The 18,091-nt window shown below is 43.4% G+C and overlaps 1 protein-coding gene and 1 pseudogene across 2 annotated transcripts; both read left to right on the top strand.

Annotated features, from left to right (window-relative positions):
• The first annotated feature begins 7,400 nt into the window (after positions 1–7,400).
• LOC121566642 lies at positions 7,401–7,581 on the top strand (annotated as a pseudogene).
• Positions 7,582–13,375: 5,794 nt separating this feature from the next.
• LOC121566640 (zinc finger MYM-type protein 1-like) lies at positions 13,376–16,439 on the top strand. Of its 2 annotated transcripts, none has more exons than XM_041876605.2 (2): positions 13,376–13,464; positions 14,399–16,439. In XM_041876605.2, exon 2 carries the CDS (start codon positions 14,840–14,842, stop codon positions 16,307–16,309), a length of 1,470 nt encoding a protein of 489 aa, XP_041732539.1. In that variant the 5' UTR covers positions 13,376–13,464; positions 14,399–14,839; the 3' UTR covers positions 16,310–16,439. The 2 variants fall into 2 exon arrangements, with proteins under 2 accessions (XP_041732539.1, XP_041732538.1); XM_041876604.2 differs by lacking the exon at positions 13,376–13,464 and adding an exon at positions 14,127–14,170.
• The last annotated feature ends 1,652 nt before the right edge of the window (positions 16,440–18,091 follow it).

The following is an 18,091-nucleotide window of genomic DNA, read 5'->3' as shown; positions in this document are numbered from 1 at the left end:
TTTAAAAGATAATGCTTTTAGAAAATGGTGGCATAGATTGGGAGTTGATCAACGTAGGGAATAACCACGTTTGACTGTTACAAAGTAACAAGTTGGTAGGTTCTAAAATCACGTGGTGATCCGCCCTCCAATCGGAAATGAGAGAAAGCGTTGTTAAATTAAAACCAGATTAAACAGCTCAATTGGAATAATAATATATCACGGGTGGGGGAGAAACAATTTGGAGATAATAATATTGACATAACATTTGATCTTGTATCAAATATCTCTGATAGCATTGCTGCCACAACGGAACTGAAGCAATTGTCCACTTGGTGGCAGCAGAGTTCCACCAACCGTTGCTTTTTCCAAGCTGTCCTGTGTGGTACATCAAACTGCATTTGAATGTTGAACCACTTGACTTCAATACATCATCAATGCAAATAATGTGAACAATAAAAATAGCCTATGTCTTTTTCTTATTAAAATCTTTCTGTAGAGCCTTGTATGATAAGGACATTGTGAGAGGCCTTCATAAAGTTGCACTCCTAAATTACTAGAGGCCAAACTTCAACGATGTCCATGGCACTGGACTGCATTGCGAGCTAGGCCGGAGCGGTCCTGGCGTATGGTCCTGGCTGCCTAAATGTGTCCTCCACATTATAAACTGTACAAACATGGCACTTTTGAGGCTTACTTTTACAATTAGGCTTACTCAGTCACTACAAGAAATGTCATATCATGGACATAAAATGCCATTAGGCCTAATGAAGGTACAGTATATGTATGTTACTTGGTTGGTGACTTGTGAATCAATCTGTATGCGCATTAGGGTTCAATATTTTCCCGGTATTTTACAAATGTTCCATACCGAGAATAAATGTATTTCCTCCCAGGTAACCCGGTATTAACCGAGAATAAATCACCTTTCTCCCGCAAAAACAGAAAGTGTCATTCAAAAGCATTGTAAAATTGTAAAGCATATACATGTCTGGATTTGATTAGAGCTTTGATCAGCATGAACATTCAAACCTGATTCTAACTGAGCCTGATGAGCCATATATTAAATATATTTTATGAGCACTACATTAACGACATTGAATGAACCCAAGCCCCAAAAAGCCCAAATGATTTTTCCATTATCCAATAGGCTACATACATACATGATACACTGTAGGCACATTACGACTTTTCATGCTACAAAAAGGGTCAATTTGTCAGCAAGGCACATCAATTAACGTAGTCCCAATCAATGGCAATTGCTGAACTTCATTAGGCAACATTTTAGGTGTTTTGTAACAGATGTCTATTTCCATTCACCAAATGGCGCTAATAGGTTATACATGCAGTTTGGATGCTGAAATAATTTTGGAGTGGAAGAACATGCACAGAAGTAGCCTACATTTTGAATTGATTTGTTTGACAAATCAGATGAAAATATCATGACTGGTTGTGTTTATGCAACAATAAAAAGGTAATTCATTTTTACCGTAATGTTTAATTGACTACTTTATTATTAGGCACATTAAATGTGTTTTCGTGCGCCTCAATAGAGATCCCCGAATGCACTGTTTTCATCAGAACAGAAATGTGTGTAATTAGTTCATTGAACCCATTCCCACGTAAATCGCTCCACATCATTTTGATCTTTTAAATGTACTTCTTGTAAAAAACACACAGAGAAGCAAATGGACGACAAAATGGGAAGAAACAGTCGCCCTTTTAACAGGGTTCATAAACCCTCTAGCGTTTATGCTAGCTATGTTAAAAATGGACGACATGGGGAAAGGAGGGAAGCGGACAAACTATCTAACTATGACATTAATTTTCAGACTCACTTTAAGTACAGTTCCTCGTTAGGAGGCCTGTCTGGGAAACGGTGGTCCCCAGGTGGAGGACTGTCCACAAAGATAGGGGTCGGGAAAACCCTTTCCTCCCCAGTCAGTGTGGGTGCTGGAACACCGCTGGGTGCAAGACCGCTGCTGTCGGTAGAGCTCGCGCCTGACAGGGAAAGCAGAGTCTCCTCTGCGCTGCCCGGGTTTCCCGCGCTTTTCTCCTCAGACTCCCCGCTTGCAAAACAACTGAAACGATTCCCCCCCAGGGCGGACTCCTCCGTCGCCTCCATGCGGATGAGTGGGGAAACAGGGCTCATCTGCTTCCTCTTGACAGAGCACTTCCTCCTCTCTCCCACCGTGGTCCAGCTCTCCGGAGCAGAGGGCGCGGTGGGCTCTCCCGTAGCCTCCTCCATTTGCTTGCTCCAGCTCCTGTCCCCTGCTCCGCTCTCCTCATGAGGTGATGATGGCGCCTCACTCCCGCTCTCCTCAGACTCTCGCCATTCTCTCTCCATCACTAGCTCCTCCACGGCCTCCTCAATAGCGCGTAGCTCTATAACTTCTCCCTCATCTGCTCTTTTCCCGCTCACCGCTCTGGCGTAGGAGGGGGCTGCCTTTGGGCAGTGACGGAACAGGTGCTCCTCTGAGCTGCACAGACTGCAGCGCTTGGGCACGGTGCAATCCCTCATTACATGGCCGAGGGTCCCACAGTTTCTGCACCTTGTCTGCAGAAGCGAAGCTGCCCAGCATACATGAGGTAGCCCCTGTCTGCACCGATTGAAAAAGACGCGGGAGGATGGAGGTAGCCATCATGGCCGCTCTCGTCCTCCTTTAGCAGCATGCGAAACTGCCTCTTCCCTGTCCAGATGCCTAGGGCGTCCTTAATAACGCCTAGGGCGCACACTAGTGTTTCTTCAGTGACCCAGGGATTGAACATGTGCACGGTTAGCACCCTCAGATTGTGCCTGCACAGGGACTCAACTTGAAAACTACTGAGGGTGAGTGCTGTCGCGTTCGTTCAGAAGAGCCCTCTCACCTCCTCCACCCTGGTGATGGTGTAGAAAGACACATCATAGAACTTCTCGGGTGTGTTTTGTTGCAGATAGTGCACATCATCTGCTGTCAGCCGTAGAGGTCCAAAAATAACTTATTTTCCAAAACGAAATCTCTCCATCAAACTTTCTTTTCCAGTCCATTGAAAACGCAGTGTTCTTCAGTCCTCTTCATCCATCTTCTGCTTTCTCCTCACCCGCATCACCCTCTTCATCCATCCTCTCCTTTCTCATCACCCTCATCACCCTCTTCATCCATCCTCCACCTACCTTTTCACCTGCCTATCCATATCTCTGCAACCATTACAACCGGTAACACCTCGCCAGTCATCTCCAAGACCTTCCTAGTAACATATCCCAGTAATCCCAGTGCTTATCTCTTTCCTGTGTGTGTGTGTGTGTGTGGCAGTGTTTGGCCCCAGCAGGGGTTATTAACCTGCTCCATATGGACCTGGATGTACTATTGCAGGCCGCCACATCTCCGGCACCCAAGGTTGGTGTGTCTCCCTATTGGTCAGGCAGCAAGGTCACCAGGTCAAGGTTCAGGGGTCAGTCAGACACAGGCTTGTGGTCCTGGTGGTTTGAACCCTTCCCCTGGTTCAGTGCACAGTCTTTGCATGCTATGCATGGGTTCACTCAACGCATGCAAGGGATGAACTGACAGCCTTCCTCACATGGAAGTAAGACCGAGGGTACCGACTGACAGACTGGGTACAGACTGACACAAACAGGGTACTGGAAGACAGGGTACAGACAGACAGACAGGGTGCAGTCAGTGTGTCTCTTCAGTCCAACCACTGAGATGGAATACGATCCATCATTGCAGCATTACCAACAGGCAGGCCACTGGACTGGACTTTAGAAAGGACAAACGTTCAGTTATTCATGAACATTTGTTCCAGTGAACCAAAGGGAGATTGATGCTCTATTATTGGATGCTATCATAATATAAACAAAACCCTGAGAGGATAATAAGTAATACAAACACAGAAAATCACAAATGGAGCAGCTGGACTGAAGAACACTGCGTTTTCAATGGACTGGAAAAGAAAGTTGATGGAGAGATTTCGTTTTGGAAAAGCAGACGCCTGTGACAAGGTGGTCTGTATGAAGTGCCGGGAGGTGGGCCATCGCTACGAGGAGTGCACGAACGGAAGGTCGTGCAACCTCTGTGGCGAGCGGTCCCACCTCATCCGCAGCTGCCCCTCCTCCTGGGCCAATAAGGTCAGGGCTGGCGGGATGGAGGCGGCGGCTGCGGACCGGGCTTCCGAGCGCCAGAAGGAGAAAGCGGCAGTTGCCAAGGTGGCGGTAGTGGAGGAGGTGGTAGAGGAGGTGGTGGTGGCGGTAGTGGAGGAGGTGGTGGCGGTTGTTGAGGAAGTGGTGGCAGTAGTGGAGGAGGTGGTAGAGAAGGTGGAGTGCGCGGAAGGTGCGGTGGTGGGAGAAGTGGGAGTGGAGGTGACTGAAGTGACCCCTGAAGGAGAAAGGGCCGAGAAAGACGGCTCTGGAGAGACGGAGAGTGAGAGCTCCCCAAGTGGGTCTGACAGTATGATGACAGTGTCGGAAACGACACTGTCAAGTGGGGAGAGTGCAGGAGAGGTGGGAGAGACCCTGGGCGAACACCTCCCCCCACGGAAGAGAAACGCTGAGGAGCTCTCCGACCCCGAACAGGGCGAGGAGAAGAAGGGAAAGTTGGAGTGGGAGAGCTCCCAGGGGGAGGATGAGTCTAGGGTCTTTCCATCAAACTCCTCCAACCAAGAATCGTTTTTTAAACCCTGTTTTTACCTCCTCTCCCTGCCACCCCCCCTTACCCCGCAGGGAGAGAGAGAAAGTTTCTAATAAATAACCCCTTTTAAACTGTTTTAATGCCTTCTTTCCTTTTAGCACTGTTTACTAACCTCTTTTATGGCTTTTAACATCACCACCATTAATGTTAGGAGTATCAAGACCGAACTAAGAGCACAATCTGTTTTATCCTTTTTAGAAAGTTTTAATTCAGATGTGTTTTTATTGCAGGAGTGTGGTCTACCCTTTTTAACCTCTTACAGCAAATGGGAGGAGAAGTGGCAGCACGGGCCCTCCATTTGGAGTGGATCCAATTTTAATAAAAACGATGGTGTTGCTATTTTATTCAAGACCCCACAGGTGGTGGTGAAGGGGAGCACAGTGGTGGTTGGGGGACGTGCTCTTTTAGCCAACTGTACTTTTATGGGGAGGGATTTTAACGTGCTAAATGTATATGGTTTTAATAACAAACATGACCGGTGCACGCTTTTAGAAGACCTGCAGTCCCACATGCTGGGGAGGGATCCTCTAGTGGTGGTTGGGGATTTTAACTGTGTTTTAAGTAGAGCAGACAGGAGAGGAGCGGGAGAAGATTTTAAGGTAGATAGGTCTAGTGTTTTATTGCAAGGGTTGTGCAGGGACTTTAAACTAACTGACTGTTTTAAAACCCTGCATCCAAGAGAGGAGGGCTTCACCTGGACCAGTGGTGACGATTCCAGAGCCTCTCGCATTGACTATCTGTTTACCCGCTACTACCCGCCAACTGATGCTAGAATAACCCCTGCTTTCTTCTCAGATCACGTGATGCTTACGTGCACCCTCTCACTAACTTCGGGTGTGACTGTAGGAAGAGGGCCCTGGAAACTGAACTGCTCCCTTTTAGAAGATGATAGAGTAGTTAGCCAGTACAGTGAGCAGTTCAGCCAGTGGCAGACGCTACAGGACTTCTTTGACACACGAGCACAGTGGTGGGAAATGGTGAAGGGTAAGACGAGGACCTTCTTTAGAGAGATATGAAAGAGAAAAAGTAAAGAAAAAGATAGACGCATGTTTGGACTGCAGAAGCGACTGGAGCAGTATTTTAATCTAAACCAACAGGGCTTTGATTTTAACCAGGAAATCAAAGACGTTAAGAAAGAGATGGCATTTTTAGCAGAACAGAAGAGCAAGGGGGGTATTTTAAGAAGCAAAGAAAGGGAATTAGAAGAGGGGGAGAAGTGCACTAGGTACTTTTTTAAGAAGATAGTTAGCAAGGATAGGATAATGACAGGGTTAAAAGATAAAGATGGGGTTTTAAAAACAGACACAGAGGGAATTAAAAAAGTAGTTGAGGGTTTTTATGGGGAATTGTTTGGTTTTAAAGATGTGTGTGAGGAAACAATGGAGGAGGTTTTAACATACATCGACAGGACTAAACCAAACACAGACGACCTAATAAAAGACCTGACGATGACCGAACTCGACCAAGGACTGAGACATTTTAAAAGGGGTAAATCACCGGGGGAGGACGGCCTCCCTTTGGAGTTTTATCTGACCTTTTGGGATGTTTTAGCCGACGAACTTCTGACTGTTTTTACTGACTTTGAAACGCTTGACAGACTACCTGACAGTTTTAGAACAGGGATAGTGACTCTTTTACACAAAAAAAACGACAGGACTGACCTTAGAAACTGGAGAGCGATTACCCTTTTAAATTTTGACTGTAAACTTTTTACCAAGGTTTTAACACTCAGAATGTCTTCTGTTTTAGGGGAGGTGATCCACCCGGATCAAGCCTGTGCCATTCCGGGAAGGAAGATCACGGACAGCCTAGTACTGATCAGAGATGCCATCTGTTATGCGAGAGACAGAGACATGCGGCTTATAGTCCTAAATTTAGATTTTGAGAAAGCTTTTGATCGGGTCTCGCACCAGTACCTCTTCAAGGTACTGCAAAAAATGGGATTCCCAGAAAGTTTTCTAGCTTGGGTGGGATTGCTGTATGGGGACATCACCAGCAAAATCCTTGTAAATGGGCATTTGTCAAGAGCAGTGGGAGTACACTGCGGCGTCCGTCAGGGATGTCCATTATCTCCCCTCCTGTTTGTGGCCTGCATAGAACCACTGGCACAGGTTTTGAGAAGGGACCAACGGATCAGTGGGGTGGGTATCCCGGGGAGTGGGGGGATGACCGCCAAGTGCGTTTTTTACATGGACGACGTCAACATTTTATGCACTGACCTTTTATCCGTCGACAGGACTTTGGACAGGACTGACTGGTACGGACGAGCCTCTGGGGCGAGACTGAACAGAGACAAGACAGAGGCCCAATTTTTCGGACCGTGGGCAGACTCAGACTTGACCAGACTACCACTGACTGTTAGAATGACGGACATAAGGGTTCTGGGGGATAAATTTGACAGAGAGGGAGGAGGTAGTGGAAATTGGACCGGGATTTTAGCGACTGTTAGACAGAGACTGGGGTTTTGGGGACTAAGACGACTGACATTTGAGGGCAAGGTTTTAATCATCAAGGCTGTGATTTTACCTGTCCTTTTATTAATCAGTTCTGTTTTTATCCCCCCACGAACAACTCTTTTAGCTCTGGACCGGATGCTGTTTTATTTTCTGTGGGGAAGCAAGTGGGAGAGGCTGAGGAGGGAGGTGGTAAAGAGGCCCAGGTTCAAGGGGGGGAAAGGCTTGCCTGACCTCTACTTGTTCCTGGGCAGCCGCTATACAGCGTTACATCTCACTCTTGCCACCTCCCCGGTCAGCAACAAGACCCAGGCCCTCGCACGGTTCTGGCTGTTCTTATCAGTTTAATATCTGATACGTCCCCTATCTGGGGACCATATATTAAATAGATTTTTGGAACAGGGAGATGGAATAGGGGCTTGCTCCGTCCACTCCACGCATCGACCTGGTATTGCAGTACCTCCAGGAACGGTGCACCCCCTGTCATTGTAAAGATAAAGCAGGCAAAGACAACAGAATTGCTTTGTTAAATTCTATTACGATCACAATGTATTTTATATTTTCACATTTGACCATCTTCATCTCAATGTCAATGATGGCTTGAAAGTGATGGTGAAGTCAGTCACTGTTATATTGACTATGATAGCTGATGTGAATGGTGCGTTAATCATCTAATTAAATCAATGTTTATTCGTCACAAGCACAGGATACAGGGTGTAAATGGTACAGTGATAATGCTTTAAAGATAATGCTTTAAAAAAATCTTGGCATAGATTGGGAGTTGATCAACGTTGGGAATAACCACTTTTGACTGTTACAAAGTAACAAATTGGTAGGTTCGTAAGTCACGTGGTCATCTGCCCTCCAATCGGAAATGACAGAAAGCGTTTATAAATTAAATCCAGATTAACAGCTAAATTGGAATAATAATATATGAAATACGGGTGGGGGAATCAATTTAGAGATAATAATATTGACATAACATTTGATCTTATATCAAATATCTCTGGTAGCGTTGATGCCACAAGGGAACTGAAGCAATTGTCCACTTGGGGGCGCAAGTGTTCCACCGACCGTCGCGTTTTCCAAGCAGTCCTGTGTGGTCCATCCAACCACATTTGAATGTTGAACCACTTGACTTGAATACATCATCAACGCAAATAATATGAACAATTAAAATAGCCTGTCTTTATTTTACATGTCGGTAGAGCCGTGTACGATAAGACCAGGGTGAATAGGCCTTCATAAAGTTGCCCTCCTAAATTACTAGAGGCCAAACTTCAAAGATGTCCATGGCACTGGACTGCAGTAAGAGCTAGGCCTACAGTGCGGCCTACGGAGCGGTCCTGGTGTATGGTCCTGGCTGCCTAAATGTTTCCTCCACATAATTAACTGTACAAACATGGCACTTTAGAGGGTTACTTTGACAATTAGCCTTACTGAGTCACTACAACAAACTTCCTATCATGGACATGAAATGCCATTTGGCCTAATGAAGATACCGTATATGTAAGTTACTTAGTTGGTGTCTTGTGAATCAACTGGTATGCGCAATAGCGTTTAATATTTCCCCTGTGTTTTACAAATGTTCCATCCCGAGAATAAATCACTTTTCTCCCGGGTAACCCGGTATTTTCCGCCAAAACCGGAAGTGTCATTCAAAAGCATTATAACGCTTCTAAATGTCTGGATTTGATTAGAGCTTTGATCAGCATGAAAATACAAACCTGATGCTACCTGAGCCTGATCAGACATATATTAAATACATTTTATAATACATTTTACAAATCCAAATCCCAGATGAAGAATAAGACACTATTTCAAAGCATAGTACATGTAATGTTAGCCAAGTACAATGTTGTTACACAGGATTCAGCTAGTTAAAATGAAGTGTATCTTTAGGAGTACTTGTAATTAATGTGTACAGTACATTACCCATCCTGACAACCTGGCCCTCAATTTAAAGCTTTTGGAAGTGACATCCAAGTGGGAGAATAAATACACTAGCACACCACAGAGTATCTGTATAAGAAAATCATTCAGAGCACACTGTGCTGCCAATCACAGTGTAAGGTGCGACATTTTGCGGGTGTGGAGAGCTCGTTAGAGGATAGAGAAAGCTTGCATTGAAGAGCTGGGCATCGTGTTATGACCTGCATTATCTGAATTAGGCCCACAGAATTATACCTACAGAGGAGCGGCTTCTATGGAGGAACTTTGAATGTCTGAACTTCAGAGTTGGTTTAACGTTGGACCAGAGCAGATGTTAGCTAGCTAGCTAACAACCTTGTTTGTGCAGTGCAGAACTAGAATTAAAAACAGGTCTTAACTTTTGGTCGTTAATAAATCCAATGTGAAACGTGGTGACTATAGTATCCTTAACTAGCATTGAAAAAGTTAATCCATTCTTCTCAAATTAAACATATCTCCCTAATTTCTGAATCATGCTTGTAACGTTGTCAGTAGGATACAGTAACCTATGCTTCAGAGGGGAGGAGCAGGTAGTTTCCACACGCACACCCACTGGCAAAGGTTTCCATTCCAGCTGGAAGGCAGAAACTGGAATACGTTTCTAGAGTGAGCTTTGTTGCGATGTTGTGGGACTGGAGAAAAATACCCGGAAAGGAAAATAAGCATGGAGATGATTCCATGCTTTTAAAATAACTGTGCTGTTCCTAAAAACTATAGATCTTTCCCTGAACCGGTTCCAATCCGAGAGAAATTATGTGGATGAAGGTTATGCTTAGACTAATAAACTATAAAGGGAAATAAATTGCTACAGTTTACACTTTTTTTTAGTAATTTAATGAAATGTTGTAATCTGATCTCGGAATGCACGGACCGTTAGTAGTGGGGGAACAGGAAGTTCCGGGCAGGCCGGCACCATTCTTCACAATAAAGAAAGCGTCTGAACTGTGTAGTCAAGAAGATAACCTTTGTGTCCGTTTCTATATATTACTACAGGTATGTAATAGCACGTTTAAACTTTCTAATGTCGAAAGAACATGTCATACCATGCTAGGTAACAAATCCGTTAAGGTATTATCACGTTTGTTAAAGGTTTGATGTGTTATTTTTGTGTCAAACCGAGTGAGTGAAAGAACGTGATAAAAACGACTTTACAAGTCACATAGCTAGAGATGTTGGGTTTGTCTGAGTGAATGTACATACTTTTCTCATGTTAGTTTAATAAATAATCAATGTATTTGAGATTTTGAGTTCGTTTTGCATATTATTGGTTTTGTGTAAAATTCCCAATCTGGTAAAATGGCGGAGCCCTCTCGGTCAGCGTCAACAGACTTCAGTGAGGACAGTGCGGGTGCATCAGATAGAGACAATTCAATCAATCAATTTTATTTTATATAGCCCTTCTTACATCAGCTAATATCTCGAAGTGCTGTACAGAAACCCAGCCTAAAACCCCAAACAGCTAGTAATGCAGGTGTAGAAGCACGGTGGCTAGGAAAAACTCCCTAGAAAGGCGAAAGCCTAGGAAGAAACCTAGAGAGGAACCAGGCTATGAGGGGTGGCCAGTCCTCTTCTGGCTGTGCCGGGTGGAGATTATAACAGAACCATGCCAAGATGTTCAAAAATGTTCATAAGTGACAAGCATGGTCAAATAATAATCAGGAATAAATCTCAGTTGGCTTTTCATAGCCGATCATTAAGAGTTGAAAACAGCAGGTCTGGGACAGGTAGGGGTTCCATAACCGCAGGCAGAACAGTTGAAACTGGAATAGCAGCAAGGCCAGGCGGACTGGGGACAGCAAGGAGTCACCACGGACGGTAGTCCCGACGTATGGTCCTAGGGCTCAGGTCTCTCAGTTGGCTTTTCATAGCCGATCATTAAAGAGTTGAAAACAGCAGGTCTGGGACAGGTAGGGGTTTCGTAGCCGCAGGCAGAACAGTTGAAACTGGAATAGCAGCAAGGCCAGGCGGACTGGGGACAGCAAGGTGTCATCATGCCCGGTAGTCCTGACGTATGGTCCTAGGGCTCAGGTTCTCAGAGAGAAAGAGAGAACGAGAGAATTAGAGAGAGCATACTTAAATTCACACAGGACACTGGATAAGACAGGAGAAGTACTCCAGGTATAACCAACTAACCCCAGCCCCCCGACACATAAACTACTGCAGCATAAATACTGGAGGCTGAGACAGGAGCGGTCCGGAGACACTGTGGCCCCCACGGTCGGACTACTGTTTTGAAGCAGAATGTAATGATTATCAGTTTTCTACATGTGTACTAATATTCAGACACATTCTGTTGTTTCTGTCTTAATCAATAAATGTTGCTATGGTGTGACCAGGAAATACAATTGGTTTTTGATTGAAGTAATACAGTGAAGACAAGGTTTAAGGAAATTAGCACATAGTGCTGTCTAAAACAATCTGTAACCTTGTACTAAATGGTTTTTGAGTCATTTATGCGTTTATCTACTATAGGTTAGGTATTAGCTCAAAAGTATTGTGGAGCTCCTGCACTTTAATATAAACAGTACCAGCACCCAAAATGAGTATTAGCACCTATTTCAGTCCAATTCAAGTACTGAATTAGATAATTGAACAAGAAAAATGTGAAAATATTTTTAGAGTATAAAGAAAGTGCCAGAACTGTCAAGACAATAACTTTTTGTATCTGTTTCTCTTTATTACTACTGGCCGATTCAGGTAAGTCTGAGGCCGGTAACATCAACAGTGAGGACAAACCCAGCCTGCCTCTCTCCTTCCACACTGAGTCCAAACCTACAGTCACTGGGTCCTGATTGTGACAGTGGAGCACAGTTTGCATCGCAATATCCAGAGATGGCATCAGTGAAGCTGGAAGACTGCAGTCAAACACTGGAGCTGAATGTCAACATTAAAGATGAAGAAGAGGAGGAGAAGATTGGGAAATCTGTTTCTCAGGGTAAGAGCAGGTTCTATCTAACTAAGTTTGTTGGACATGATTTGGAAAGGCACACACCTGCCTATATACAGTGCATTCGGAAAGTATTCAGACCCCTTGACTTTTTCGACATTTTGTTACGTTACAGCCTTATTGTAAAATAGATTAAATAGTTTTTATCCCTCATCAATCTACACACAATACCCCATAATGACAAAGCAAAAACAACAACAACTGAACAATCATATTTACATAAGTATTCAGACCCTTTACTCAGTACTTTGTTTAAGCACCGTTGGCAGTGATTGCAGCTAAAGTCTTAATGTGTATGACGCTACAAGCTTGGCACACCTGTATTTGGGGAGTTTCTCCCATTCCTCTCTGCAGATCCTCTCCAGCTCTGTCAGGTTGGATGGGGTGCGTCGCTGCACAGCTATTTTCAGGTCTCCAGTGATGTTCGATTGGGTTTATGTCCCGGCTCTGGCTGGGCCACTCAAGGACATTCAGAGACTTGTCCCGATGCCACTCCTGCGTTGTCTTGGCTGTGTGCTTAGGGTCGTTGTCATATTGGAAGGTGAACCTTCGCCCCGGTCTTGAGGTCCTGAGCGCACTGGAGGAGGTTTTCATCAAAGATCTCTCTGTACTTTGCTCCAATCATCTTTCCCTCGATCCTGACTAGGCTCCCAGTCCTTGCCGCTGAACAACATCCCCGCAGCATGATGCTTCCACCACCGTGCTTCACCATAAGGATGGTGCCAGGTTTCCTCCAGACGTGATGCTTGGCATTCAGGCCAAGAAGTTCAATCTTGGTTTCATCAGACCAGAGAATCTTGTTTCTCATGGTCCGAGTCCTTTAGGTGCCTTTGGCAAACTCCAAGAGGGCTGTCATGTGCCTTTTGCTGAGGAGTGGCTTCCGTCTGGCCACTCTACCATAAAGGCCTGATTGGTGGAGTGCTGAAGAGATGGTTGTCCTTCTGGAAGGTTCTCACATTTCCATAGAGGAACTCTGGAGTCACCTATATAGACAGTTGTGTGACTTTCCAAATCATCTCCAATCAATTGAATTTACCACAGTTGGACTCCAATTAAGTTTTAGAAACATCTCAAGGATGATCAATGGAAACAGGATCCACCTGAGCTCAATTTCGAGTCTCATAGCAAAGGGTGTGAATCAGTGGCGGTTTTACACGGAGGCCGGGGGAGGCCCGTGCCTCCCTGGAAATGTCCCTGGCCACCCCTGTGGCCCCCCCGTGCTGACCAAATAAAAAATTATGAATTTATAACTATTTTACACGCGAGCGCCAAAAGCGGAACTAATGCAACGCTCTACACGGCAACGTTCTACACGGGTAAATTAGAGTGGCGCACCCAAAAACCGTATCCTGCCATCTGCCTGCCTGCCACGTGTGGTGCTGCTTCGGTGAATGAGAGCTCAGCAACTACTATTTGCAAGAGGAGCTACGATTTGCAGGAGTCGAAGGTAAGAAAAACGATTTAATATCATAAGTGACTTGTTGTTCTTGCACATAGCCTACATGTTCCTTTTGTTCCTCACACATAAATCAAATCAAGTTTTTAAATGTCTGGTCTCGATTTGTTTAGAAATGTAATCATATCTAAGCAAACTCATCGAAGCAGAAGCAAATATCCAAATGTTAGTAGGCTATCCTTGCTAGGTCTACACAATGTTGTGATGTTAACCACGTAACTTCATCCGTCTTGGCTGTTGCATCACGATAACAAATACATTTTTAGTAAAGTAATCAACAGGTTAGCTGCCAGTGTTAAGTAGGGAGGGATGGTTAGGTAACAAAATGTAATGCATGCCCCTACGTTTTTTCTTCTTCTAATAGTTATCATGAAACGAGGAAGGGACATAAAGTCATTTTTTGCCCCAGCAAACAAAAAAGTGAGAGAAACAAATCGAGGTTTTGAGAAAGTTGAGGAAGAGGGAGAGCCAGCATGTGATGAAAGTGAGGGGTCTGACAAAGAGAGGGAAATTCCAGAGGGTGAGGATGAAGAAGAGGGTGAGGAGGATGAAGAAGAGGGTGAGGAGAATGAAGAAGAGGGCGAGGAGAATGAAGAAGAGGGTGAGAAGCATGAAGAAGAAAGCATACAGGGACAGAGAGATGAACAGCCAGAGGGACAGCAAGTGGATCCATGTGGATCAAGTACTGCACCATCAGGTTTGTGATGAGGAAGGTTCTTACTATTTGCAAAGCAATGCAATTACAATGTAATGGTAGGCCTGCTGGGTGTCCTTAAAATGCTGCTTTCTGCTGTTAATTATTTTTTGTGTCAATATGGCTCTGTTTTTTTTTAAAAGTAAATACTTTGCCTACATTTTGAAATACATGCAGATATACAGTAAATAAATGTTGTAGTTGTGCCCTATGTTTACTGTCCATCTTCAGATATCAGCAAGTCTAAGTATGACGTACCAGTACAGCCGAACTTGAAGATATTCCCAACCACACTGATGGGGGACAGAAGACGAAGCAAAAGAAGACAAACACACACTCATGCAGAAGACAAAGAACACACTAAACAAGTACAAGAAAATCAGGCATACATTAAAACAGTTGGGGAAGTGCTGTTGCTTACAGCTACACAAAACATAGCACAAAGAGGACATGATGAATCTGAAGGGTCCACTAACAAAGGAAACTTTAGGGAAATTCTTAACACAGTTGCTAACCACGACCAACTTGTTAAGAGAAGATTAACTTCCATTCACAATGCAAAGTACACAAGCAAGATCATCCAGAATGAGGTTTTGGGTTGTTTGGCAGAAATGGTTCGGTCTGAAATCATAGAAGAAGTGAAGAAAAGTGAGGTTTTTAGCGTCATGGCAGATGAAACAAAGGATATTTCAAAAAAAGAACAGATGTCCTTCACACTCAGGTACTTACAATGGGGCCATTAAGGAGAGTTTTCTCCATTTTGAATCTGCAGAGAGGTTAGATGCAGCAGGGCTTACTGGAAAAATAGTACACTTACTGGAACGTTATGGCCTGGACTACAAAAATAACCTCGTAGGCCAAGCGTACGATGGCGCTGCCGTTATGAGCGGTAAGCATTCAGGGGTTCAGGCAAGGATCAAAGAACAGGCTAAATTTGCCTTCTACGTCCATTGTAGTGCTCATTGTCTGAATTTAGTGTTAGTTGATGTAGTCAAAAGTGTCCCAGAAACGGAGGAGTTTTTTTCTTTGTTACAGAGTCTTTATATGTTTACTTCTTCCTCATATGTGCACCCAAAATGGCTGTCTCTCCAAAGAGAAATGTATGGCAGAACCAGAGAGCTGCAACGTTTAAGCGACACACGTTGGTCATGCCGATTTCTAGCCCTACGTAATATCATGGACACTCTACCTGCCCTTAAACGACTACTGCAAGAGATTGCTCAAGAACGTCATGGTGAAAGAACTGTTGAGGCCCGAGGTCTTCTTTCTCAAATTGACCTAGAATTTGTTGTGCATCTTGTTACTCTGCGTAAGTTGTTTGGGGAGACAAAGCTATTGTCTGACATGTTACAGTCACAAACTGTTGATCTGTCAAGTGCTGTTGACTTAGTAAATGCTTTAGTCCTGACATTGAAAGACCACAGGCAGGAGTCTTTCTTTGATGAGTTGTGGGATGAAGCATTGAATATTTGTGAGCAGTGTGATTCTGCAACAAGGTCAGTGGCGAAACGTCAGAAAATGCTGAGCTCTAGACTCAGTGGCTACTGCACGCTAAGCACTGTTGGTCAGAGGGAGGTAGAACGTGACAAAGATATGTTTCTCACATCATTTTTCTATCCTGTAATTGACAGCATGCTCAATGAGTTGAACAGACGTTTCTCCAATACAAACTGTGAGCTCATGAGAAGCATACAGTCTCTCAGTCCCCAGAGTGATACCTTTTTAAAGGAGAGCAATGTTTTTTCATTTGGCCGTTTGTATAATGCAGACATTGATGATTTAGGGCATGAGCTCCATCAATTTAAGAGAGTTTTGGACAGAAAAATACAGAGTGGTGAAGTCAAAAAGCCATGCAGTACAGTTGAGCTGGTTTGTTTTATTGAGCCATACAGGGAAGTTTTCTTTGAGCTCTTTAGACTGTGCAAGATTGCTGTAACCCTTCCTGTAAGCTCAGCCTCTTGCGAACGCAGTTTCTCCACACTGAAACTGATAAAAACCTTCCTGCGGTCCACCACTAGTGATGAGAGACTCAGTGATCTTGGTGTCCTGAGCATAGAGTCCAGAAGGGCCAAGGCTCTGGATCTTGATGTATTTGTGGACCGTTTTGCCAGACAGCACAACCGCCGTATCCTGTTGCTGTAGTGTATCTATATGATATATACGCTAGTAGCGTATGAGTGCCGCTGTGAGGAAAAAGAGATATAATGAACAATAAAACAACAAGCTTGAGCTTCTTAAGACACGGTGGGTTTATCTGTTGTCAATACCACCGGTAAAATGAATGGACTTAGTCTGGTGTCCACATGAAGTTACGTGTGTAGACAGAGTCTGGTGTCCATATGAAGTTACATGTGTAGAAAGAGACAGTCTGGTGTCCATATGAAGTTAGATGTGTAGACAAAGAGTCTGGTGTCCATATGAAGTTACATGTGTAGACAGAGACAGTCTGGGGTCCATATGAAGTTAGATGTGTCTACTTAGATGAACCCACCGTGTCTTAAGAAGCTGAAGCTTGTTTTATTTTTCATTTTACATCATCTATCTTTTTTTCCTCACAGTACCAGTAGTTCCACACACTACTAGAGTGTATGTTTGTATGTATGTATATATATCCCACCAATCCTCTCTCAAGAGGTTTTCAAAAACTCATGTCTCAAGACCTGCTTCTGTTGGTTCCCCTCTCCTGCCTGTAACTTTCCATCCACATCCCCAAAGTTTTGTGGCCCATTATGACATCACTCCATTAAGTGATTGCTGCATGTACTGCTCTAAGGAAACACCTCTCTCTCTCTCTCTCTCTCTCGATAGATAGATAGATAGATAGATAGATAGATAGATAGATAGATAGATAGATAGATAGATAGATAGATAGAGTTTATGATTTTATTCTTTTGAATTATCTCTGCAAATTGTACTACAAATCTTCAAGCTCCACAGATGTTTTATGGCATCCACTAAACCTCTTTAGATATTTGTAAATTATACAGTGTGATACCTTTCAACGAAAGTTTATTTAATTTTTTACCAACTATGATTTTTCCTTTTGAAAACAAGCAAAGCAAGAAAAAAAAAGAAAAAAAATCACTCCAATCATTGCACACTTGTGTCGTTCAGACTTTGCAGGTCCAGCTTTGACATGATGATCTAACTAACACTAATATTGTAACTAATATTGTAACTGAAATATGTATGATCCTATGATGAGCGATTGCTTACTTCCCTTTCACTCTTAAAAAATTACTGGAAAAAAATGTGTATAAAAAGTAAAGATAAAAAATGTGTATAAAAAAAAAAAGTAAAGCCTTTTTTTGTACACCTGCTCATCAACTGACAGTGAAGTACACAAAGACACAGACACACACACACAGACACCTGTAATATTCTTGTTTTCATGTTGTTGCTGATATCCATCAGTGTTGTTCATATTGCTACATTGTGTTGACATGATTGTTGCTTTTAAACGAATGTTAACTTAATGTTTATTGTCTGCATCCTATTGGACTACTGGATGTTAATGTGTAACACGTTTCCCTGTTTATGTGCTTTAGCAATACTGTATGTCAATATGGTCATGCTAGTAAAGCCTCTTTGAATTTCTTTTCTTTTCTGATTTGGTTTATTTTACCTAAATGGATACAGGGTAGTGTGTTTTGTTTATAAATCACTCAAAGTTTTCTTTCTTAAAACAAAATGTGGAATCAACTGTCCACAGTAGTGGGGCTTCCATAAATAGGAAATGGCACATTGTTGTACCCTTTGTTGTATCCTGGAGTTTTGTTCACATTGAATATGAACCCTGTATTTGTACCCTCTACTTTTTTTTTTTTTTTTTTTTTTCATTTTTATGGCACTATCTCTCTTGCATCTGCACTCTTGTACAAAATACGTGTTATAATAAATGTCATATGATTTAAAAGTAAAATA

This window comes from Coregonus clupeaformis, unplaced genomic scaffold, assembly GCF_020615455.1.
Source record: "Coregonus clupeaformis isolate EN_2021a unplaced genomic scaffold, ASM2061545v1 scaf3020, whole genome shotgun sequence".
In the NCBI taxonomy this organism is placed as follows: domain Eukaryota; kingdom Metazoa; phylum Chordata; class Actinopteri; order Salmoniformes; family Salmonidae; genus Coregonus; species Coregonus clupeaformis.
The sequence above is the reverse complement of the archived record's forward strand: the minus strand, read 5'-3'. Positions and strand labels throughout refer to the sequence as shown.

Bases quoted from the DNA above. Each gene is read 5' to 3' on its own strand.
- LOC121566640 (XM_041876605.2), top strand. From the start codon at position 14,840: ATGAAACAAAGGATATTTCAAAAAAAGAACAGATGTCCTTCACACTCA.